Genomic DNA, 26,316 nt, shown 5'->3' with positions numbered 1-26,316 from the left:
TTATTTTAATTAATATTTCTTTGCAATTAAGGAAATTGAATATTCTATAAGCTTATTGCCATTTTTTACATTGAGATTTTTTTTTTTGCTTGTGAGTGCTTTTATATACTATAGGTTAGTTCTAATTAATATACTTTGCAATTTTTAAATCAGTTTGTCATTTGCCTTTTTATTTTGTTTATGATGTATTTTTGTCAGACTTAAAATTTTAAACTCATCAGAGTCTATTGATTTTCCTCTTATAATTTCTTCCTTTGCTTTTATGCTTAGGCTTTTTCAAAGCGGAAGGGTCAATTACTCCTATCTTTTATTAGCCAGTAGTTTATTAGCAAGTTATGGTCTTGCCCACTTACATGCTGTACTAAATTTGAAATTTTGTATTTAATTATGGCAGAAGTAAAAATTGACGGGAGAGGACTTGGCCTTGGTATGCTGTCCATTCCTACAATCACAGTTGGTAACATAGGTGTGAAAACAGAGAGGAAGGCCATGGACTCAGGCAGTGGAAACTGAGGAGAGACTCTAGCACCTTCTACTTGCCACCCCCCCCGCCCCCCATTTCACCCCTTAACAAGCTGGCTCTTTAACAAGCCACCTCATTTAATCCTTATAATAACCCAGTGAAGGGGACATTTGTCATACCATTTCAGTTTTTTTAGGAAGCTGGATTTAGAAAAATAGAGTCACTCACCCGTTGTCCCCAAAGCAGGGAGGGCTGGGCTGGGATTTGAGAACATGCAAACATCCCAGGAAATCTTGTTATTCCGACTCGGTGGGTACTTGCTTGTGCTCCCAGTAAGTCAACCTAGAGGAAAGTAATCTTCATGAGAGTAAGGTGAGCACTTGGTTTCCAAATAATTAAATGACTGTGACTACCTATTATTATCATTGTCACAATAATAGTATGCATTGTTATTAATTCCAAAATGTCAGACCTGACGTACTTGCAACCTGGCAGCAATTTGTAGACTAAAGGGATACTGACTTGTTTAGGTAAGACAGAGTTCTTTTGTGTTTGAGAGAGATGATTAGTCTGGATGCTGGTTTGTGGAGAACCAAGAGGACTTTATGTTCTATTCTTCTCAGTGACACAATTATAATCCCTAGATTATATTAGGTGATTGTTTGCCTGGTATGTGTGACGTTTTTAATAGAAGTCTATAATGATTTGTTTTGAATCAGATATTATCATATACTCTAGTTAATAGAGGCAAAGGAAAGCAGGTTCCAATATTTAAGAAAATGTGATAGGAGGAAATCTTATTCATTAAGCTAATTTTTCCCTACATCTTGTAAAAGGCCACTGTTATTCCATTCTGTCATTGAGAACATAACATATTTTGACAGCAACTTCCCTAAGCAATCAATATATTTGTAGCTTTTTTCATTCAGGATTACCCCTCCCCTTAACTCTGCATCACATTGAGAGTGGCTCATTTAGAGAGTTTTGGTACTCAGTAAATCATCGGCTAACTCCAAACGTGGGTCTGTTGGATCACTGATGCACTGCTGGCTTTGGGAACGTTGTACCCCAGCCTAAAGTGGACTAGGAATATTCTCTGTGCTTAGATGGGCATCCTCACTGGGAATGAGCTGAGTGCAGTTTGTGGGGGGACTGGGTGGAGCAGATGCCTGCTGCTGGCTAGGAACCCGACATCACTGGAAAGGGGGGGGTGTAGGGAGGGAGGGATAGAGGGAGAAAGAATATGAATGAACATAGGAACTAATCAGAGTAGAAAGTACAGGCAAAAAAAAAAAAAAAGAAAGAAGAAGAAAAGAAAGAAACAGAATCAGAGTGAGAGCTATTGAAAACAATATCAACATTATAGAGAATGCAGTATATGTATGTGTATGTGTTTTACTTTGAGCTTTATAGAATTTTTTAAATGATGGGATGGGGGTAATTTTTATTTTCTTTATGTGCTTTTCTGAAATTTTCAAATATAAATCTTAGGGACAATGAAAATAAAATAAAAGCCAGTTCTTAAATTGGTTTAAGACTTGGGACATTGCAGATCTTGGTCTCAATCTTGCAAACCTGCAGACTTCTTCCACTTTTCCTGAGCTCCATCCTTTGTTTAAGAGGTGGGTTTCTGGTTGGCCAAGTGAAAGCCTGTTTTCTAGCTATAACCTTCTTTTTCTTTTTTTTTCTCCGAACACCCAGCATGGGACAGAGTGGTCCTCCTCTCCATGTAGTGTGTGCTCCTGCACTCATGGTGAAGTCCGATGCACCCCCAAACCATGCCCACCGCTGTTGTGTGAATACCAGGAGCTGGAATTTATCCCTGAAGGAAGCTGCTGCCCCATCTGTGTGGGCCCTGGAAGTGAGTATGAGATTGTATGTTTGCCTTTGAGATTCAGTTGGTGACATCCCAAATCTTCGATTCCCTGTTCTGTGTGGCTCAAAGATCCCTAACCCAATTCCTTATTGGAATAAGATTTAGCCTTGCACTTGGCAGGAAGCGATACTGCAGACAGTGAGGTTGGAACAAATCTTTAAGCTCCATTCCAAACTTGGGATTCTGTGGGTCTCTGATTGATCTATTTTGCCTTGGCCAGATGCATCCACCTGCATTCATAGCTCCTGAGAAGGAAAGGGAGGAGGGACAAGATCCTTTGATATGATTCCATAAGGCCGAAGCAGTTTCTCCTGCCTCTTGGCGGAGAGAAAAACGAACAAATCACTTCTCCATGTAGAATTGCTGGCACTAATTCTGCTGGCTGGTGTTTGGGATGACATAGCATCTTTCTCCAGGACACACAGAGCAGGAAGCAGGTATTTCATCTGTCTTTATTGCATCTTCGAGGTGGAGATTATGCCTGCCTGCAAACCCAGGTATGGTTCAGCAAGCCAGAGGCACACCTCCAGGCCCTTTCCTTGGAGTTCACACCTGGTCCAAGTACCCCTTTTATTACATTTTACAGATCTATGTCCCCTTCCATTTTTATAACTAAGTATAAAATACTTCACAATGCATTATGTTCTCTCCTGGCATATAATAGCTAAAATTATTCTTTTATTTAATGGCACCTGGAAGCTACAGTCTATTCTTGCCTTTTCCCTTTAAAAAGACCCCTGGTTTCTTTGTGATCCCCAGTTATTCCATTTCTGGCAATCCTTTACCCTGGAGACAATTCCAGAGATTTAAAATGCTGAGGACATGATGAATGTAGAATGCTTGCCTCATGCATTTCAGATGTCACCTACCAGAAAAAGACTGGCAGCTGCTTTGGGCCTAATAACCCTGCAAGTAAAAATAGTTGAACAACAGAGTTTAGAGGTTGGGTGGGGAGTGAGCTGTCTGAGTCTGTGGGATCCTTTCTTATGTGTTAGGAGGCTTTCTTGCTGGCCCTCCATGAGAAGAACACATTGGAAGCATTTTTCCTGGACAGACTGGAGAGTCAGCCAGGGTCAACTCCATAACTCACTGGGTGCAAAATGAAAGTGCAGGGCCCCTTGTACAAAAAACAGGGTTGAGGGGGAATGTATTTTCTTTTCTTCTGTGGTCCTTCTCAACCTGTGATGTTTTAATTTGCTATTTAAGGTCACACTCCCTCAGGCATGGGGATACTTGCTGGGTGGGTGGAGACCCCTATAGGCTCCCCAGGCCTCACCCAGCTACTTTGTACTTAGGGCACATGCACTCTGCTGGCACAGCACCTAGGTCCCCACTGTGGATGGAGAGTGTGTGTGTGGGAGCAGGAGGCTGAAAACCCATCCCAGGAAAACAAGGAGGCAGCAGGAGGTGGCCCTAAACCCCCAATACATGCTTCATTGTCTCACTGTACTTCCTTTACAAAACTCAGAGCGTTATTAAGAACTCCATCCAGTAACTGCAAAGCTTTAACCCCCAAGTATGGGGCCCCCTAGTTTTTGCTTGGCCCTTGACTATGGGGCCCTGTGTGACTGCACTGGCCACATCCATGCAGACAGCCCTGAGATCAGCTAGTGCAACACCCCCCCCCCCGCCCCCCCCAGTAATCCTTATTTCTCTGACCTTCCAGAACCATGTTCCTACGGAGGCCATGTGTTTCAGGATGGGGATGACTGGCCATTGAGTCGATGTGCCAAATGCGTGTGTAGAAATGGGGCCACCCAGTGCTTTGCAGCTCAGTGTCAGCCTCTGTTTTGTAACCAGGTAAGGAAGATAGCCTCAGAATGGTGCCTTCACAGACTGTTCACTTCACTGTATAGGACTTGGAATCCCTTCTGAGATAATATCAAGCAGCCCTGGAAGTCTAGGAACAGGAAGCAAAGGCTGTTTTTTCTTACACTTTTGGAGACCACCACTGACACATTTCTTTTACCCTGAGAAGCCACAGACAGGTCTAATTACCAGTCATTTAGGCTAATTGTTGCATTATGAAACTGAGTCTTGAGGGTACACACAAAAAAGCCACCCTCTCCAGATGTAGATGTCCCCAAAATGTCAAACTCAACATTTGGAAACATCAGTAATGTTGATCAGGTTTGTTACTGTTTGTCAATACAGAAATATATGCTGCTTTTTGAAGATTATTCAGATACAGTATTTAATTTTTATAAGATAATGATTCAATTATCAAAGGTTTTATCCTGGGTCAGTTTAAAATAATGGGATCTTGTTCATTTAAAGCTGATCTGATTTTCAAAACAGTAGGCTCCACACAAATTTAGAAAAGAAAATCAATTGCAAATAAATGTGGTATAGATGATGGTTTATAGTTTTTTTACTCTTCCAGAGGTTCCTATGGAGGTTTCTTGACAGCCATGAAAGGAGTTTGCCTCCAGTTGAAAAATAGCTCATTTTTGATCTAAGGAAAAGCTGGAAGTCAACATTCAGTTGATACTGAGCAGTACTTTGTGTCAAATAAAACAAAATCAATAACATGGCATATTGTGACAATTGGGCAGTATTTTTATAGGCAGACAAAAGGCAATTAGACAAGAAATGCTAAATGCCAAATAAAGGGAAAATGTATCGAATTGAAAGGCTAGATTGTATTGGATCCTAACCTACCCACACTACACACCAACTACTGCACTCACGTCGCGTCTCCCAATTCATCACAAAGTCTTGCCCTAGCGTTAAGATTACAAATGAGCTTCTTGGTGGAATTGCACGATATCTGACATTTGGAGGACACTGTAGTGTTGGGGTATTTTCACTTAGGCATTCCAGGCTTCAGTCCCCTCATATATGGGAATTAAGCAGTTTGCCACTATTACAATAACGGAGGTGGGAGGAGGGATTGAGGGAACACCCCATTGTGACACTTCTGCTTTAAATCTTTGAACACTTAATCATGGACTGTATGTTAGGGGGCTAGATATTGGAATAATTGGAAGCTCTAATTCCAATTTTTAAAAACATTAAATATAAATTCTGGCTTCAAACACTTATAGTCTGCATTGTTTAATTTGAAAAGATATAATTTGGTACTGTACTTTAGAGCTTAAATGATATGGAAGCATTCTGAAGTCTTGGATATAGATTGATTTTAACCACTCTTGCATCAGTAAGTCTATATTTTTGCCACATATTTTTCTAAAAGCCAACGATCAGATTATTTAGAACCATTTTTTAGATTCAATATCAGTATTAAATATTGGATGTTCTGATGATGTAAAGAGATGCTGTAGAATTGGTGCTTTTGATGGAAACATTATCACCACCAACAACTACTATCACCACATTTTGGGTATTTATTATGTACCAATCATTAACTTTAAGAGCTTCATACTTCTCATAACAGCCCTGTGAGGTAAGAGTTACTATCATGCTATTTTATAGTAAATAAAACTGAGGTATAGAGGGGTTAACTTGCTCTAGGTACTACAGTTAAGAAGTGTCAGTGATTCTAACCTAGGCAGTGCTATATCACATAAATTGACCACACCCGACTCATGTTTTTAACCATTATGCTGTATTCCCCCCCAAAATGATGAGTTTCATAGCATTTATGTATAATAATAATCACAATAACAATAGTTGCTAACATCGTTGAGAACTATTGTGAGTATTTTATATGTATTAACTCATTAAATATTAAAAAAAAACACAAGTTCATCAGAAGAAATGTATTTCTAGATCTTGAGCTCTGGAAAAATATGATTTTCAATATAAGTATTTTTATTATGAAAGGGATCTATACCCATTAAGGAAAGTTTAGAAAAGCAGAAAAGAAAATGATCATCCATATTTCCATCACTCGAAAAGATCACAATAGAATTTTTTTTGTAATTTGTTTCAATTTTTTTGTAGGCATATGTGGATATATTTGTTCACATAGTTATCACATTTTAGAAACTGATGATAATCCCTGATGAAAGGAGAAACCCCTTATGTCCAAATAAGTTGTTCCCTTAATGAAGGATGTAAATATTGAAATTCCTTGCTCTCAACTTTAGTCCAGACGCCTTGTGAAAAGATCTCTCACCCATCCATATTTTTGTAGGCTTGTTAATTGGCCTGTTCAATCTGATCAGAGTTGTTCTGATGGTATTACCATCACTTTTTTTTTATTAGTTTCATGTGTACAAAACACTGTAATAGTTAGACATTTGTCATTTATAGCCCTCACAAAGTGATAACCCCCACCCCCCAATCTACTACCCCTCTGACATCGCATATAGCCGTTACATACCACCACTTTTTTTTAATGCTGTAATTGTCCCATTGCCAATATTGATTAATCTGAGGATGTTGAATTTTATCTTCAGATATATATATTTTTAAAATAGATTCATATGTCTTCTGAGCCACTAAGTGTTTGATAATTATTTTATTGTTGCCTATATTCATGAAATATAATTTTGAGGGGTCTAAAATTGGGGGCAATTATAATCTCTTTCCATCTTAATCCTATAGTCTCCTTTCCATTGCATTCTGGAACTTAGTGCCATGGAGAACTCTGAGGTCTGTCTACTTTCTATTCCATTATATTCAGCTACTTTTACTCTGTTGGATTCTTGCAGGATGTTTCTTTATCTTTATAATTTGAACATTTTTCTGGCTGTTTCTAGGTGGGGTGTCTTTTCACATAGTTTGCCTAGAATATTGTGAAGCCCTTTCACTCTGTATTCCAGTTTTTGAAATGTTTTCTTTGGTTGTGGCTTAGAGTAATCATATCCGTTCCAATTATTCTCATTTCTCCAGAAACAGCTATGATTCTTAGATGGCTGCCTCCATTCCCCCTCATTATCAATCATGTTCTCGCTCATCATTTTTCACTTTTTGTCTTTCCTTTTCATTTTGGAGAGATCCTCTTGCATTTGTATTTACTGCCTCCAATATTGATTTTAATTTGAAAATTTCACATAAATTTTGTTTTAATTCTTCCTTATTTATCCTATCATTAGCTCATCTGTTTTTTTATCCCAATGCTTATTCTTTCTTTATTGCTTCCTGCTTCTATTTAATAAAGACTGCATTTTCTTATATCTTCCTGAAGTAGTAAAATGGCTTTTAAATCTTTTAGATCTTGTAGTATGCTGTATTCAGAAATCTGCTGTTTCTCTGAATTTTCAGAATGCTATTCCTTTCACTTGTTCTTTAGGGTTTCCCCCCAAGTTCCTTTCTTTCTCTTTGCTTATTCCTTGATCAAAAGAAATCTATTTATAGCCACTGCTTGAAAGCTGTGAGGATAAGAGGCCCGCCCTTGGCTAATTCCCCTTGTTGGATCCTTAGCCAGATGCTAAGAAATGTGCATGTCCTCCTAGTCCCAGGGTCTGGAAGGTTTTCATGTAGTGTAGCGCTGTTGTGCTGAGATCAGATCTTTTCCTATCTCCACTGCCCAACTCTCTTACTTTCCGAATACATGAAACAAAAATTATAATCCCAGGTTTACAGCACTACAAAGGACTCTTTCTATCTCTCTCAGTAACTGTGCTAAAAATTTACATTTAGTGTGTCTTCCTCACCTCACTCCTACTTTTTATCATTCCCTCTACCTCCCCCAACACACGTATTTCCCACTTGGTTTTCTTTTCTTTCTTTTTCTCATTTTAACATTATGAGCTCTGATTTGATTTAGAAAGAAAGATATTAAGGGAGGTGAAAAGTGAGGGCTAGCGCTCTGACTGCCTCAAACAACAGTGTCCACACACTAGAGGGATAAAGACCATGTTGTGTTCAATATAGGAAGGCAGAAAGTTGGGAAGAAATGGTGGTTCTGATTTCTATTTAGGTTTACAAAGCAAAGGAAGGCCACAGAATGTGTTATTGTTGGTGGGATTTCCTCTTGGCAATGGCAGGAAGTTGGCTGTTAAACTTTTTGGAGGTGAAAGTTTCATCTTTTTCTATATCTTCAGAGGTAACATTGTGGGAAGATATTTTGTCAAGAGCTGTTAGCTATACTACACTATAAACTTGATTAAGTATTTTTTTTTAAGGAATATGGAAAACAATACTAAATATATCCTAAATAGTAGTTTGACCCAAAATTGTAATGACATTAATCATATACATATATAGTATATTTTGTATTGGACTCCTGTGATTACTGAAGGTTAGCACACTTTTTCCAGATAGTGAATATTTTTAGCTTTGTGTGCCATACTGAACTCTGCCATTGTAGCACAAAACTAACCCTAGATAATATGTAAATGAATGGATATGGCTGTGTTCCAATAAAGCTTAACTTACAAAAACAGGTGGTGGGCCTGATTTGGCCCACTGTCCATAGTTTCCTGGCCCTTGTATTAGACAGTACGTTTGAAAGAGCAAATCTATGTAGATCAGAATGATAGGATTCGGGTGTATGATAGCAAAAAAGTGAGCGTTAAAAAGTCATTCTCATTTCTCTGACCCACCTTACTACTCACCTTCTTACTTGCATCTCTATTCCTGTTTATAAAGTACCAGCTGAGATGGAATCTCCATTCTGAATCATGTAGTTCTGTCATATCCTGGGATATTTTTTCTCTAAATGCTTTTCCTTTCTGCCCTTGTTGGTCTGTATTTGTGGAGAAAGCTTCTGTTTCTGTCAACAAATTATGTAATTAGGTATTGCCAATAAGAATTTGAAAGCTTGATTTTCCTTGTACTGATTTCTATATAAGTAATTCCTCTCTTCCCTACACTCTCTAGTTGACTCTGCTACTATACTAGGGTTTAATCCAGGTTAGTTAAGATAGATTGATATTAACTCTATTTCTATTCAAGATTTATGATCATGACATTTGTTCCCTGTTTACTTAACATCGTATAAGTTCATTTGTTTACTTTAATAAAGTTACAAAAGTGCGACACCAGATATACTTTTATGTAACTTCCTTGCTGAAATTTCATTAAAGAGTTCTGGGGTCAGTAAATACTCAATGATTTCAATACATGTCCAATTTTCACATACTCTATTAAACAGCTGTGGTCATAATATTTTGCACATAGAATCATAATGCATTAAAATAACCTAAAACTGAGAAAAGAGTTATCAGTTGAATTACAGTGATTCAGGTGTTTGAAATAAATCCCTGCTAAATAGTAATACATTAATTTAACTGATTATATAATATAGTTGGGTTAAAAAACTACTGAAGTATGACTGGAACTTTCCATGAAAAATTAAAGTTATTTGACCCTCCTCTTCCCCTAGTATGTTGGCCTTTTTTCCTGCAGAATGAATACCAAAGCAACCAGGATAATAAAACCTCATTTTGTACTTCTCGTAAGAGAAGGAAGAGACCTGTTACGGAGGTATTCTCTATATAAGCTCTGTGACTTCTTAGTCATCGAGTCTTGGTTTATTCTAACCCTCCATCGCCTGCCTTTAATATGTCTACCTTCTCGCCCTTCAAGAGGGTTATAGTGATAAGTCAAAGTGAGAAGCTGCCTCTTTGGCATTCATGTGGAGACTTTTGCCGTGAAAATGCTTCTTAGGGCAGCAGAGACAAATGGCTCAATATTCTGGGGTGGGGTAAAGGTTTTAGAGGTGAATAAGCACTGGCTTATTCCCAGATCTCTAGAGGTATTGTTTTTTTCATGTTAAGAACCTCCCTAACGCGCATATATATATAAATATAAATAAATGTGTGGATTCATATAAAGATGCAAAAGAATAGTGAAGTTACTTATTGAAGGTGGGATATCTTCACTTTGAATTTAGAGCTAAGTTGGCAGGAGTATAAATAAATGTTCTCAGGTGTTGGTAAAGTTGGTGCCCTGAGTACCCGCTGCCAACCATTTACCTGTGTGGCCTTGGGCAAGTCACACTCCCTCTAGTCTTTACTTTGCTTGTTTGTAAAGCAGTGATAAGAGCATCTACTGCATAGGATCGTATAAAGCACTTACGACAGTGCCTGGCAAACTCTGAGTACTATTATTATTGTTATTGTTATTTATGCGTTTGTTCTTAGAAGAGGATGGGACTTGATGAATGTGCAGGTTTCTTAATGGTGACACTGATCTTGGAAGTGCTAATTCTTATCAAAGCACCAGGTGACTAATAGATACTGTTTATGGATGCTTTAGGCACATGATTGAGTTGGCTATAAATGAAATTTTCCTACTTTTGTGAATTTTATTGCTATCTTCTTTTAATGGATTGTTCCTTTTTGGGTGTTCAGGATGAAACTTTAATCCGAGTCCCTGGAAAATGTTGCCCACAGTGCTCTTCCCGATTGTGCTCTACAGCCAGCCAAGTGTATGAGGTAACCTTTGATGTACTCCATGTTAGACATATATTCTCGCACATCTGCTCTCCACTCTTCGACTACTGTACCTCCTGCCCTCGTGTCTGACTCTTTGCCAGGATTAGTAAGTCAGTGCATAAACAGCTTTTCTTTCATTCTATAAAATGAAATCCTTTATGAAAAAATTAAACCATAGGGGATTAGAAATATAAAGGAATGTGCTGGCAAGCAGCACCAGGCTGACGAACCTTGGTGAATTGACTGTGCATACATCTTGAAGGGGAAAAAAAGACAATCATTGACTACACTTAGATTGGAGGCTCTGGGGATGTCTATCTGTTTTGGTTGGATTTTATGCACTGATATCCGGAGACAACGTCCTCTTGCCTGACACTCAGGGAAGCAAGGGGATGGTAGGCAAGAAAGGGAAGGGAGGCGAGAGGCTGGTGGTGATAAGAGTCCATAAACTCCAAAGTACGAGTGAGGCAGTCCAGATAACTGCCTAATAGATAGTAGGGACCAAATAGAAACCAGTTCAACAAAGAGAGTGAATCAGTGAATATTCTGTCTCAGGAGTATCCAGCTGAGCCAAAAGAAGTTTACGTTATCCAAAAGCAAGGAACATATTAAAAATAAACCCAACTATTTCTCATTTGCCAGCCACTCTAAGAAAGACGAAATAGAAATTGGGATTATGATTCTCAGTAGAGAATCTGGAACCGAGTATTAGGGGATGAGTGTCACAAATTCTAAATGGATACGTGAAACCTGAATAAAAATAACTAATTGGAAAAGGATTTTTGCATATACTAGATCGGTGCTGCCTGATACAACAGCTACATATGTACTAGATTAATTTCTCATGAATGAGATAGCCTGTGTCTGTTATGATGTTTTTGGCTGCAAATAACAGAAATACATAGCTAAAACAACAACATTTATTATCTCATATAACAGGAAGTCCAAAGATAGGGCAGTTGCAGTGTTGATCAATTCAGTTCTAAGTGATGTTATCGAAGATCTAAGCTCTTTTGATCTTTGCACCCTGCCATCCTCAACATGTGGCATTTACGTCTGCCCTATCTCCTCCTGTCCCCAAGATGGCTTCCTCAGCTACGCGCAGCTCACCCTCACACAATGCTTACTACAGGCTGGTGGAAGAAATGGGTAGGCTTTTCTTTTATGGAAAGAAGAGTTTTCCTCGATCTCCACTGCTCTAGCAAACTTCCCTGAGGTCCCCTCAGTTAGAATTGGGACAATATTGTGCCCTAGCTACAAGGGAAGCTGGGAAAATGAGTATGTGGCAGGAGAGCTGGGTCTCCTGGCAAGGAAGAAAAGCTAAAAGATGACCATTGATTATCCAACAAACAGTGTCTTCCCTTTCATCTCCATGTTCCAGGGCTTCTACATGCCTGGCATAGGGCAGGCCCTCGACACATCTGTGGGATGAATAGAATTGAGGGAAAATTAATCGAAAGTCTCCTTTAGACATTTATTTACTTTGTTCTTAGAGGCTGTTGCTACCTAAATGATATCATTTCTCAGGAGGACATTCAATGTGGCTCAATTAAAAATTGTAATAAAAATTCATGTCTTATGTACCTGTGTTTTTATTTGATATATGTGATATTTGATTTTCCACCTTTTTTTCCCCCTTCTTTACTCAGCACGGTGAACAGTGGAATGAAAATGCCTGTACCACATGTTTGTGTGACCGGGGAGAGGTCCGGTGCCACACACAGGCCTGCCCTCCATTAAGATGTGAAAAGGTATTAGGGAGTATGTAGCTTGATTTTAAAGTTTTATTCTGTGTCATTTAAGAAATGTATGTCTTAGTCCAGTGTGTTCTTCGAGGGAATCAAAAGTTTTATGATGTCTAGAATATTAGATAAAGATGTGAAAGCTCTACTTCCCAGGAAAGAGGGCTGAGGTTGAGGGAACTTGCCTCAGCTGGGTTAGGTTGGGGAAAGAAGACGCGTTATTGTGTTGGTGTTTGGTGTCTTCCTGCAGCGCTGGCTCGGATGTTTTCACGCTCTCCTGAGCACTACCCTTCACCCACTATTCTCTCTATTTCCTCAGGGTCAGAGAAGGGCTCGGCGTCATGGCAAATGCTGTGAGGAATGTGTGTCTCTTGCCGGAAGCTGCTCATACAGTGGGATTGTACGGTACCAGGATGAAATGTGGAAGGGTTTGGCCTGTGAGTTCTGTATGTGTGACCGTGGCCAAGTGACCTGCCAGACTGCAGAGTGTGCCAAAGTGGAGTGTGCCCAGGTAAGAAGCAGAGGCATTTCCACTTGCACTGGAATAGCTCTCTCCAAAGGGATAGGGGGTCCCACATCTGTTCCTTCTTGGCAGCAAAGAGGACCACCAGGTTGACTGCTCACTTTTCAAGGAACCTCCTAGCACAGAGATTCTGCGGTGTAAAGTAGATGTCATGATTTGTTCAGACTGGCTTGGAACAGCCACCTGGAGCTTTTAGCTCTCAGTGCATCTGGTCAGATTGAAAGCCCTGAGCCAGAGACGTGGAAGGGAAGGACATGATATGAGACATTAGTCTATCAGTCGGCGCAGCTGGACCTTGTGGCTGGTGGCCTGCCCAGCTGGCTACGGTTGTGAATCAGAGGTCTGCAGGTGCTTTAGTGGCCCAGCTTCCATTGCAGACCCCACTGACAGCATTTAAGCAGAAAAGAGAGCCAGCACCTAGGGGCTGCTCCTGTGGATCAAGAAAGACAATAAAATGTTTTTGTTTTTATTTTGTTTTTTGTTTTGAAGAGAGAGGGCGGGGGGACCTCACAGATAATTAACTCTGTTGGCCCCTGTTAAGTTCTGCTGTCTGCAGAATTTCTACAAGCGGCTAACAAAGTAGCCTCTGTTTGGACTATTGTATTTTGTAGGGAAATTGCTTACTTTTTTTTTCCTTTTTGAACTCAATTTTGAGCCACTGCTAAACAAATTGCTTTTAAAGTTGTCTCCTTCTCCCCTGCTGCACCCATCCGCCCCACCAATTTCCCTCAGGGTTGTGAACTTGAGTAGATGAGGGAAATTTAGAAGATCTGAGGTACTGAATGTCTGTGAAGGCATTTTTCTTTTTAGTTCCTCTCCCCCACATCTCAGCTCCTCTTAACACTGAGCCTAAGGAGGAACAACCTTTCAAACAAGGCTGTCAACGACAGCCTATTTTTCATTTTGCCTCCTACATCTAAGTCCTGGCAGAGCTGAGACATATTTAAGTATAAAGGGTCTTGCTTCTTGCAGATTTATTTCCCCCCACACGCCTTTTCATTTTTTTCTTTCTTTATGTCAGGGGAGTGAGAATGGTTGGATGAAGATGAGAAAAACCCTAATCAGGGCCCTTTTCTTTCTCCTTCTCTCTTCGGCTGAGGCTGGGCTTCCTGGCCTCGGCAGTCTGCCCAGAGGATGCTGGGTTATTTTCCAAGGTTTTAAATTCTCTAAGATCCTTGGATTTTGTGGAAAATGCGGGAAGAGATGATCCTAGTAGCATGGGTACTTTAGCCCCCTGTTTTGTCAGGTTCGATCCAAGAGTCTCACAGAAAATAATTTGACCCGCTATCCTCAATGTCAGTGAATTTCCTAGTGCCTGCCTAGTCCTCCATGACCCCTGCCTGTGGCAGCATGAGCCAGGTCTTCTTCTCTGTTCTTAGGGGAAATAGGGAGCAACTACTGAAGTAAGTGGACAGGGCCTTGGTGCTCCTCAAGTCACCCCATAGCACTCACATCTCATCCCTTTCGAGTTCTGTCTCCCACCCCCACCCCATCTTCTCCTTTATGAATTGAGGAGTCCTAATACCTTTAGCCTGTTTCTTCAGATCTTAAATCAACTAAATTGCTTTATCGCAGATGATCTCCATGTTCACAAATTTTGTTTCAGGCACTGGCTTCTAAACGAGAAGTGAAATTTTAACCAAAATTGAATCTGACAAAAATGTCCCTTAACTGTCTTTCTATGCTATACTTCTGTAAATAATGACCTTGGAAAAGCATGGTGTACTTCCTAACTTCCTAACTTCTGCTTAGTTTGGAGATTCAAAGAAGATAAGATCCACATTCTGATCTCAAGAGTTCCCAAGCTTGGGGGGAAGTCAGATACATAAACAGAAATTATAATATGTGGTGGCACCAACAATTACGGGAGTATGAATTAAATGCATTAGAAACACCTGGAGAAAATGACTACATCTGCCAAGGGGAGCACTGAAAATATGCTACTTAGTATTTTCTTCAATTCTACCCCACTTTTTGCCTTTTCTAAAATACCAAGGTCATTAGATTTCAAACCTTGGATACCAAGGGTGGATTAGGTCTAAATGTGTGCATATCCACAAAGATGCAAAAAAGTAACCGAGAAGAAGAGGCAAAACAGTGCGGTTTCACCATTGTAATAATTATTATGCTGGTTATCAACAACAATATTCTGAATAGCATTGAAGTCAGCACACAATTTTTCTTTAAAAAGGAGAAAATGGTATGACCCTTGTCTTTGATATATCAAAACAAACCAGGCATGGAAACATAAAGAAATCAACAGTAGAGGAGCACAATATGATGATTTTTCATTCTTCTATATTTTAAGTCATCTTTGAAGATGAATTCAGATGAAGAAGTCAAATTACCTATTTTAAAAAGGATCTAACAATCATATAGAGGCATAAAATGGTGGGGGAATTGAAACTTGTAGCAAAATGCATGGAAGCTGGTAGGCATGTCACAAATGTGAGGTGCCTTTGACTTCTCCAGTGGAGGAAAATCCCCTCAGAAGAGTGTTCCTTTTCCAGTGCGCAAGTTTGTGGAATCATAGAGTCTTTTGTCTGCTGGGTGGATGTAGCTGTGATTCAGTGGGGAGGGGTTAGCAGATTCCATCTGGGCTATGCTGCAGAATCCCCTTAAAAAGAAAAGAATGAGGTTTGTTTCACAAAGCAATTTTTCTCAAAGCAAAAATCAAATGCTAATTGGAGCAAGCTCCACACCACAATGAACTGAAGCTGTTTGGGGCATCCAGGCTTCTTCTATAAATAGCAAATCTATTTAGAACTTCCTACCTCACTAAAACTGAACCCTTGCTTCCCAGGAGCAGAGCTGGCTGTGATTTACAGCAGCGTTTGAAGACTCAGAACAGCCACCTTCTTAGCTTTATTGGGGTGATGCAGGCTCCATTTTCAGTTTTGTCTGTGTGTGTTGTAGCAGGCACTCAAGAATCTCTCATGCGTTTTGTCTTTAATAGAAGTACACATACGGTACTCTGTCTCATTTCAAAACATTGTTTTAAGCGATCTAGATTACATGCCTATAAATGCTTTTATATGCTTTGAAAGCAAATTCCACTCTTTCTGGGTTATCCCTTCACTACCAGCTGATTTGTCACGTTTCTGCAAAACAATTTATATGTAAATATGTCTGCTCTCTATAGCACCCAGCGCTCTCTGTTGGCCTCTGATTGGCATTAGATTTTGATGGACAGCAATCTATATAACTCTCATCTTTTCGAAATAACTTTATAGACACTATAAAAAGTTACAATCATTCGTGTATTTGCGTGTTTCTTTTAAAAGTTTATATTTTCTTTCATTATAATAATACATTTTCATTTTGAAAAATTGAAGACTTAAGAAAAGTAGAAAAGAGACTTTAAAATCCATCCAAAATGCTACAATTCAAAGGCAACCAGTGCTTTTATTTTATATATATTTCTTTTGTACACAGTGTGTTTATACATAAAACATCATTGTGATTATTCTGCTTATGCAATTTTACATTACTCAGTTTTTACCTAACATGCTTTCTGCACTTTAAATGTAATATAGATCCCAAATTAGTGTCTTCACATTTAAAAAAATAACCATCATTCTTTAGAAAGTAGATGTATCTTTAGAAAGTGGAAAGTGCTTTAAAGAATACTCTTTAGATTGTATTTTTAATTCCCTAGGAGATAGGACAGCCGTGGAATCATACTTTTAAAGTTACAGAATTTAGAATTATTTCATTTTTTCTAGCAAGCGTTTATTATTTTGTAATAAAAATAAAAATTTTAAAATTATTGTTATTGGGAAGTTGAAATGCGAAGACTTTGGAAGTTAAACATCTACCTTCCTAGTGTGGCATTTGTTTCCTTTCTCTTAAAATTTTAAAAATAGTGATTATGTAAGTTAGATAATAGTTTCAGAATACTGAATAGAAATTAGTTTTCTACTGTTGAACTTACACCTGACACTACATCAGTGCATAAAAGGATGTGTCTGATTTTGTAGTCAAGGACAAATGTTGGTTTGATTTGAGTGCTGTAAACGAAACCAGACCACAAGTTCAAACCTTGTATATTTAAGAAAGCCTGATCCTTTTCTGAAACTAATAACTTTCCAGGACTGTGAAATTGATCTTGGCCTTCCTTCTTATTCATGTGAGCTCCTGGTTGTAGGTAGGAGATTATGGAGGGATCTGTGCACAAGTAACACCAGAATTAGAAAGAAAAAGCACTTCGAGGGTGAACTGAATCAACTAGACTTTTCATAGGAAGACAGTGCAGAGGGAGATGGAATAAATCATGGGAAAGCAAAGGGTGTGCTCAGGTTTTTCATCCCAGTCAGGGAATCCAGCTGCTTCGAAATTTAGCACTGCTACCTGTATATGTTAATTTGATATGTGTCTCTGCAACCCTTACTTACACAGGGTGAACAATTAATTCACTTAGATGGAAAATGTTGTCCTGAATGCATTTCAAGGAGTGGCTATTGTGTTTATGAAGAAAGTGCAGAATTTGTGAGTATTGGCCTAATAACTAAAGACTGTTAAAATTAATAATTCAAAATTAATTTAATGAGAAGGTATTACCTTCTCATTTCTTTCACCTATTCATTGTTCAACAAATGTGATTTTGGACCTACTGTGTGCCAGGTACTGGGGATACAGAAGCGGACACAGAAGGCAGAGTCCATATTCTTGTGGAGCTTACATTCTAGTGTGGGGACACAGAGGACAGAGTACTGCTTAGAGGATAAAGCCGCTTAAGGGGGCTAGAGAGTAACTGGGAGGAGGGAGGTGCGCTTTTACATAAGATGATCAGGGAAGTCCTCTCATGCAGAGAAGTTTGAGCAAAACCAGAAGGAAGTGAGGGAGCAAGCCACGTGTATACCTGGGGCAGAGGGACATACCGTGAAGAGAGATCAGCAAATGAAAAAAGCCTGAAGCAGAAATGTGCTTGGCATGTTCAAGAAACAGCAAAAAATGAATATGGCTGGAACTGAGTGACTGAGAGGGAAAGGAGTTGGAGATGAGGTCCCGTAGGTAGCCTGGATGTCATGGTAAGGGTGTTGTGTTTTACTCTGACGCAGATGGGAGTTGCTGGGGAGTTCTGAGCAGACCAGTGCTGTGATTGGCTTACTTGTGAAAGGATCATTTTGGCTGTTACATGGGCTAGTGACAGACGGGGTCGAGACTGGAAATAGGTGGTCCAGTTAGAAAGTTTTTACACTATTGTGTTTCCCCGAAAAGAAGACCTAGCTGGACCATCAACTCTAATGTGTCTTTTGGAGCAAAAATTAATATAAGACCCAGTATTATGATATGATATGATATGATATGATATGATATGATATGATATGATATGATACCCAGTCTTATATTACAGTAAAGTAACAGTGGGTCTTACATTAATTTTTGCTCCAAAAGACGCATTAGAGCTGATGGTGCAGCTATGTCTTTTTTTCAGGGAAACATGGTAGTCCAGAGAAAGGGTGATGGTGGCTTGCTCTAGGAAGGGAGTGGTGATCAGGCTTTAGATTTATTCTGCAAAGAGAATTGAAAGGATTTTGGTAGATTGGATGTGTTGTGAAAATCTATTTTCCAAGGTTTCATTTTTCCCTATGTCTACTTTTTAATTATCTATTCAAAGGGGAAAAAAAATTATCTTCATCTCTTCAAATTTTCTGTTTATTTGCCTATATTTTCCACATGGAGTTTTGGAATGTTGATAAATTAATTCACTGTGTTGTTAAAAATATTCCAGTTGATCATAGATACAGCTGCTTCATTAACCAATCAGAATAGGATTATAAAAATTAGGATTAGGTACTTTGATTTGTGAACTAATTTCTGTAGTCACTTTTCCTTGTGATTTGGGTAGATTGCATCTGTCAATCTCTCAGTATTCTGTACGTGCAGGGGAGGCAGTGTTGTGTGGGGTTAATGTGCAGACTCTAGGTTGAAATCCCTACTTTGCCACATACTGTGACCTTGGGCAAGTTACTTAATCCTCAACTGCAAAGTAAGGATAAAAATGGTACTTACCTCCTGGGTTTATTGATGATATGTATAAAGTATTTAGAACAGTGCCTGGCACACAAACAAAAAACTTTAAAATGATATTATTATTGTTATTATGCTGTTGGCATTGTTTGCTTCATAGTGATATTTCATAGTTTAGTCATCCTTATTTTCTTAAGAATTTAAGAGATTAAAGGTTCCCTGTAAATGTTGAATTTATATTTATAATTTAATGCCTTTGTATTTTTAATAGTCATGTTTGATGGCGATGGTCTGGGATTAAGAATCTTAATGATAAATAAGACTTTAACTCATTGAACATTTTCTCTTTTCTTTAGCTTATTTTCCCCCCATAATTGATAGTTAATACTTATACTACTACAAGACCCCTACATAGGTTCTTTCACTTTCTTGTGATAATTTTCTCCTCCTGATTAATTTCCCTGCTCATTTTTGGAGGTAAATTGAGCCCTGGAATTAAAGAAAAGCAAGTTGTTTTAAATATGTACAAATCCCCATAATGCTTTCTAGTACCACACAAATTTCAAGAATTTGCCGTTACAAGCTTAGATCTCTTGACTATGAAGACCTTCATATTAAGGGGAATTGAAGCCCACTGTTCAAGCACAGAGTGAGAATAAGAATTCAATAATATTTCCTATGTTGTCTTCACTTTATATTGGTATGCTTTTCTTGTTTTTCGCATAGATAGATTTTATTTCTATTCATAACCAATAAATGAAGGTGTATGTTATTTGGGGAAAAATGGATAGTTCCTAATGAGAACATAAATAGATCAGCTTAATGGTGGTTTTAGTGGTATGATAAACACATTTCTCTTTGTTCCTAGATATCCTCAAATGTGAGTGAAAAACATGTTCCAGTAAGTATAGATTTTTAACTTGTAAATAGGTATTTATAAAATTGTTTTTAAGCAATTGTCTGCATTAACTGTCCTGGGGAAATTTAATGCCTTTGTATTTTTAATAGTCATGCTTGATGGCGATGGTCTGGGATTATCTTAATGATAAATAAGACTTTAATTCATTGAACATTTTCTCTTTTCTTTAGCTTATTTTCCCCCCATAATTGATAGTTAATACTTACACTACTACAAGTCCCTACATAGATTCTTTCACTTTCTTGTGATAATTTTCTCCTCCTGATTTTTCCTGGCCTAGAAAACTCAGTTTAGTCATTAGGGCAGTTTCATGTACAGCAAAGCATTGCAGACAGAGCTTTTTGGGTTTGAGGAGTGTTCACTCCTCAAGCAATACGGAGTATTCATTCTCTCTAGGTTGTGTGCAGGACAATGTATAGTTTCCTTTCAAGGGAAAGTACAAGCATGTTTTTTCAACCGAGCAAGCTTATATTAGGTTGGTGCAAAAGCAATTGCAGTTTTTGCAATTATTTTTAACCTTTTATACTGCAGTTACTTTTGCACCAACCTAATAGCTTTGGAGGTTATAGATTAAGGGGGGCCAAGAATCCAATCTGCCTTGAAATGGAAGAAAAAAAAATCTGCTTTCTCAAGATAATATTCTTTAATAATACTAGCATTGTTGCTAAGTATTATTCACATTAATTGTTTGGAATGTTTAACATCCGTTGGCTGAATAAGCCTTTTATCAAATCTTTATTTTAAAATATGCTCTTTTATTCTCTTCTGTTTTACCTCTTCATCACCCCAAAACATTCTGGTGGGAGCCTTTGTCTCTTTCCTACACTCAGGGTGACTGGGATAGTGAGCAAAAACAAAAGAAGAAAAACTGCTCTTTATCATTCACTTTGGATCCCCTGTCAAAGTACTAATGTTTATTACCATAATTTGCTTGGTGAAAAGACTATTTTAGTGTGAGACGGCCCAGTAGCTCATCTACAGCGCACTAAAAATGCACCTGCAAAACTTTCATTTTAAGCATACAATGACTCCACTGTTACTCTTACTGTAGTAACCATAAGTAAATTCAGGGCTTTAACCAGCTTCCCACTGTTATTATAAAGATTGTATTTAATGTACCTGCCAATCACTGGGTACGTAGTAATCCCCTCTGGGTTTTTTTGGTGTTTTTCATTTGTTTGTTTTTTGTTTTGTTTTGTTTTTGGTGAGATAGGTTGAAAAACAAGTGTTCTGTTCTTCTTGCGTATTCTGGTAGCCCCCGGATGCTTTCACAATTTATCTCTCTACCTGGGTTCTAAATTAAAAATAAACCAGTTAAAAATAAAGAAGAAATAGTATCCTTTGAAATGTAGAGCTCTTCTACTACTGTGTTACTTCAGAGTTAGGTTTGACATGGTAGTGAGCAGGAGCCTTTACTTTGTCCCTTACGGAAATTATAAATTCTCCATCAGCAAGTTGTCTTCTGAATCTCTGCACTCTGATAACAGTGTCATTCTTTACTGTGTCTTGTAGGAAGGGGAGAAGTGGGAGGATGGCCCTTGCAAGTTGTGTGAGTGCCAGGGGGCTCAGGTAACTTGCTATGAGCCCTCTTGTCCACCGTGTCCAGTGGCCACACTAGCCCAGGTGGTGAAGGGACAGTGCTGCCTAGAATGCACATCAGGTGAGTCCATGTCAGATTTATTTCTACTGAGATATTTCACTGCCAAAAAATTCAGAGAGATCCTCTTTTTCCCTGCCTTGCTGTTTTTTTGTTTTTTTGTTCACTGGGTTTGTGGCTTATTTGTTTCTCCTTCCTAATTTTTCTAACAAATGATGTTAATTCATCTTTGTCCATGTATTTGCCAAACTCAACTGATTATGAGTATGTGACCTTGGGCAAGTCATTGACCCTCTTTAAAGCTGAATTTTCTTGTTGATAAAATGTGCCTTATCTACCTTACAAAATTATTGTGAAAATCAAATAACATAATGTATTTGAAAATTTGTAAAAGCAAATATATGTGTTAGTTCTGTTTCATTTTTGAAGATACAAGAACAATTTCTGAAAGTTTGGTATGGGTGTCCTTTTTTCTTAAGGTGAGCTATTAAACAGATGGTTCCTTTTGGAGTTCTCAGATGGGCTTTTGAAGTTTAAAGACTCATTAATTTCTTCCAAAAGAAAATTTTATCTACTTGTTCTGCAACCCTGCTTTCAAATCACCTGGGGTTGAATTAGTTCCAGTTAATAATTGTTGGCAAGCACTTGAGTTACTCTGTCTGAGCAGTAATTTGCCCATAAGCTTAGTCTCTCAGAGAAGTGGCATTTTCTTCCATTCATATTTCATAATTAATTGTTTTCATCCGTGGGTTGTAATTTTTCATATTGGCAGTTGCTGTTGTTGCACTCAACTTATTTTGGCTAATCACAGTGTTTCTGTGAAGAGTTTATCACGGGAAAAGCAAAGCAACATTATGGTTTAATTATGTTACCTTCTCCAAAGTGGCTCTCTGGGCTTTCTAACACAAATATTTAGCATATTATAATGTACCCTACCTTGAAAATCAGGTTCTTGACAGCCTCAAAATCTGAAAGAAGTTCTTTGCTGACAATTACCTCTAAATTCAGTGATAATTCCAATTTCTGAGAATGAGATTTGAAATCTTAGAGGAAAAGAAGAAAACTAGCTGTATTTTTTTAAAGAAAATAACAATTTTTAAAACTCGTAGGTTTTATGTCTTAACTTTGCGTGCACATCAAAGCCTTAAAAAGGGCCTCTGAAAAATCATAAATTATTGAATCTGTTTAAATTGTATATTGTGGAGCTAGTCATTCCTGTTTTGAGAGGCATTCTAGCAGGTAGGAGCATTAATAGGCCTGGTTCAGTGATGTTTTTAGCATCTTCAATTTTGGGCTACGGGGGACGGATAATATTTCAGATAAGGAGAGATTCTTGGCACTGTTGCATTGAAATCATTTTTTCGTATTTGGGGGTCCTTTTTATACCTAAGTTTCAGAGTTTTCTATTCTTCGTATTCGTCACAGCTCCATATACCATGTAGATTCTTTTTTCGAAGGATGTAAGAGAAGTCGTATGAGCTTTGCTGAGTTTTCCTCTTCTTTGTCTCTGACTGTAGTTCATTGCCACCCAGACTGTTTGACCTGCTCTCAGTCTCCTGACCACTGTGATCTCTGCCAGGACCCCACCAAGTTGCTGCGGAATGGACGGTGTGTGCACAGCTGTGGTCCGGGATTTTACCAAGCTGGTACTCTCTGTTTAGGTATGGCTCCAGGCAGACCACCCAGAGGTGGACTGAGGCTGACTATTGTCAAGGATGGGTCATGAATGCAGGAAATGCCCAACTTCCAAAAACCGTTAGAAGATAGGAACATCACCCATAGGTGACTTAACTTCTTACCTGCAGGTCTCTTGCTTCTAACATTTTACAGGTGTTTTGATACTTATGGAGAGACAGATGATGAGGAGGGCAGATGCTTGCTTGCTACGTAGTCATAGCTGGATTTTTTTTTTTTTGAAGACTTTCAAGGATAGCAATATCAACAGGAGCTTGGTGTCATTTATTAAAACACTCAGTTAATCCAAGGTAGAACTTTAGAATTGACATGGACCTTCGAGATCACTTACTGGAGTTTTCTCATTTTGCAATTGGGGAACCTGTGGGACAGAGAATTAACTGGCTTGCTCAACATCATACAGCTAATTGGTGATGGAGATTGTCTCTTGTGGGTTACCAAAGAATCCAGAATGGATTTATGTGCCTTTTAGAGTTGATTTAGAATACATCTGAGAAGGAGGACTTACCTGAGAAAATTTGGCTTGGTTGAGGCCAAATCGTAGTTACTTTTCTCCCTAGCTCTGACGCATGGGGTTAATTATCCATTTAAAATATGAAGGTTCATACCCTGGCAGTAAGCATTTGACCTCTCTGTGTCTCAGTATTCCTGTCTGTAAAGTGGGGTAATACTAGTCCTTTCTTCAAAAAGTTCTTGTAAGGATTAAGGTGTGTCTGTACATGTACAGTGCTTAGAATAGTGTGTACAATATAGTCGGGGCTCAATAAAGATTAACTCCTTTTACTACTTTCGTAATTATTTACTTCTTCCTATTTTCTGTCCTGATTCACAATCTTCAGCCTTTTTGAAGGATATTTCTATCTCTGCCATAGGTTGTGGAGGAAAAGAGGCAAGGAATGTTCTTGTAAAATGGTTGAGTGAGAAAGATATTAGGGGCTACTGGGTAAGAAGACAAGAACACAGCCCCCTGAGGCAAACTGCCTGGCTTCAAATGCCAGCTTCATGTGACCTTGGGCAAGTTACTTAACCTCTGTGAGCGTGTTCCTCATCTGGCAAATTGGGGTTAATAATACCTACCCCACAGGGTTGTCGTGAAGATTAAATGCATTCATATGGGTAAAGCACTTTGTACAGTGCCTGGTATGAAATAGTGTGCTATGTAAATGAAGGCTGAGTGATTTTCCTGCCTTTCTTGTTCTCTATGATCCCAGAGCCTCTGGTGGGGCTATGGAGCAATCGGCACTGGGGTCATGTCTTTGAGCTAATCAGAGCTTCCCTTTCTCTCTCTCCCAACCTTGTCTGGAGCCAGCCTGCCAGCCTCAGTGCTCCACGTGTACCAGTGGGCTGGAGTGCTCCTCCTGCCAGCCTCCCCTGTTGGTGCAGCATGGACAGTGTGTGTCCACCTGTGGGGACGGCTTCTACGAAGATCGCCACTCCTGTGCAGGTAATCACTGGCCATGCCAACAGCTGGGTGGGCCACTCCCTACCCTAAGCTGTCCGGGGCCACTAGGAGTTATAAACAGCTTTCCAAGTAAGAGAAGAAATTCTGAATGAGCCTCCTGATGGGATGAGAACAGTGGATGAGAGAAATGGCACACGCTGTTTTTATAAACTTCCTAGTGCTTTAGTGTTGTGCACGTGTGATATTTCTGTAAGTCCTTCTGTGAACATCCGGGGACACTGAGATAGTATTTAATTAACCCCATACTTTTGGTTCTGGATTATGATTATGTTATAGGTTATATTCCTTAATAGTATAAATATACAGGGCATGAATGAACATGAAAGGGAAAATACATCTATATATTTTTTAAACTTTATTTCCACATAAAGAGAGGGAGAAACAGAAACAAGAAAGTGACATCACAATAATGAACTTGGACCCAAAAAAAAAAAATAGGCATTTAAATTTACTATATTATCTATTTTAGTAGTTTTATATGCCTACATTTGTTTTTAATTAAGATCTAGTTGAAATTCTCAATATTGTAACAGTGTCTGGAGGTGGCAGTGGTCTTAATATAATTTAGTTATTTATATTTGACCATTTTTTCAGTAGTGATTATAATCATGGGTGTAAGTAAAAAGGTAAATGTATAAAGAATTTTTCCAATGCAGAAACGGGTGAAGGGGGTAATGGTGAAAGAAAAGATGAGGGGCAGAGTCCTAAGTTTGTCTTCCCGAAGAGATAGGGAATTAGATGTGCCCAGAAGCTGAGGCAGGTGTGCAGTGGCAGGTAAATCTGAAAAGGCAGATGGGCCAGAGGGAGGGTCTAGGGTTTCCCAGGGAATGGCGGTAGCTATGCTTTGCAGCTGAGCAGGAAAAGGACAGCTCCGTGAGGGGAATCTGAAGGTGGGCCAGGCTGAGGGTCAAGCTGACATGCTCCTCTCTTTCATGCCCTTGGTTAGATTTTCAGGAAAATAGGAAAAGCTAATAAGTATTCTTCAGAGGTGCAGGCCAAATGAGCTCTAAGGCCATGCAAAGGTCCTATGTGGAGGAAGCTGTTGGCCCTCTTATTCCAGGTCAAGGTCAGAAGCAGAGTCTACGGGATTATAGAAACCATCTCACAAAGATATGTTAGCATGTACTGTCTACGCCATGCAGATATGAGGGTAATAGAGCCTGTCCTGTGGCCGGTCTCATTATAGAATATGGAAGGCGTGCCAGCTTCAGAGCTTGGATTGAGGGCTCTGTGAGGACTGCAGGGATATCTGCTGCATCTCTGTATCCCCAACATCAAGGGCTGCACAAGGGTTCAGCATTTGTTGAACAAGTGTTTGATGAATGAAGCAATGTACTACCCCTTGGTGATCCTTGAAGGACCAGTGTTTCAATAGAAGTTTCAGCCATAAAAGAGAAGAGAATCCTTAATGTTTATTACTTATTAGGTTCTATTTGGATGCTTGTTTTAGAACAGACTCAAAGTGGGCACATACAAATGGCTTCGGACAATTTAGGTAAACTGCTGAAATTTCAATTTGATGAAATTGTTGAATGCATTCTTTACAACTGTCTTCTGTCCCACCAAAGAGACCTCCTGCTAGCACTCCTGTGACAGATTTGCCTTTAAAAGGGAATTAATTTCCTTTAGATTTTATTCCTCCCTCTATACTCCCCTACCCCCTGCCACACATCGCATGTACATATTTACTCTTTTCTTTCTTTTCTGTTTCTTTTGTGGCAGGGGCATTTTCCTTTCCCCCATGCCCAGTGTTTTAATTGGTGATGCTAATGCCA

At 38.9% G+C, this 26,316-nt stretch overlaps 1 protein-coding gene across 2 annotated transcripts in view; it reads left to right on the top strand.

Moving 5' to 3' along the window:
- The window catches only part of FRAS1 (Fraser extracellular matrix complex subunit 1), a 423,789-nt gene that overhangs the window by 175,328 nt on the left and 222,145 nt on the right, over positions 1 to 26,316 (top strand). Inside the window, exons 5-14 of one of the 2 annotated variants that reach the window (XM_019720206.2) lie at positions 2,165 to 2,324; positions 4,006 to 4,139; positions 10,547 to 10,630; positions 12,280 to 12,381; positions 12,692 to 12,883; positions 17,294 to 17,383; positions 19,737 to 19,769; positions 21,300 to 21,447; positions 22,902 to 23,045; positions 24,389 to 24,523. In XM_019720206.2, coding sequence (XP_019575765.2) covers positions 2,165 to 2,324; positions 4,006 to 4,139; positions 10,547 to 10,630; positions 12,280 to 12,381; positions 12,692 to 12,883; positions 17,294 to 17,383; positions 19,737 to 19,769; positions 21,300 to 21,447; positions 22,902 to 23,045; positions 24,389 to 24,523 — 1,222 coding nt within the window. Of the gene's footprint in view, positions 1 to 2,164; positions 2,325 to 4,005; positions 4,140 to 10,546; positions 10,631 to 12,279; positions 12,382 to 12,691; positions 12,884 to 17,293; positions 17,384 to 19,736; positions 19,770 to 21,299; positions 21,448 to 22,901; positions 23,046 to 24,388; positions 24,524 to 26,316 lie in introns of those variants that run through there. The other variant, XM_074324419.1, reaches the window with a different exon arrangement.

This window comes from Rhinolophus sinicus, linkage group LG02 (genome assembly GCF_036562045.2).
Source record: "Rhinolophus sinicus isolate RSC01 linkage group LG02, ASM3656204v1, whole genome shotgun sequence".
Classification (NCBI taxonomy): domain Eukaryota; kingdom Metazoa; phylum Chordata; class Mammalia; order Chiroptera; family Rhinolophidae; genus Rhinolophus; species Rhinolophus sinicus.
Note: the sequence above shows the minus strand (reverse complement) of the source record. Positions and strands in the feature narration are given on the sequence as shown.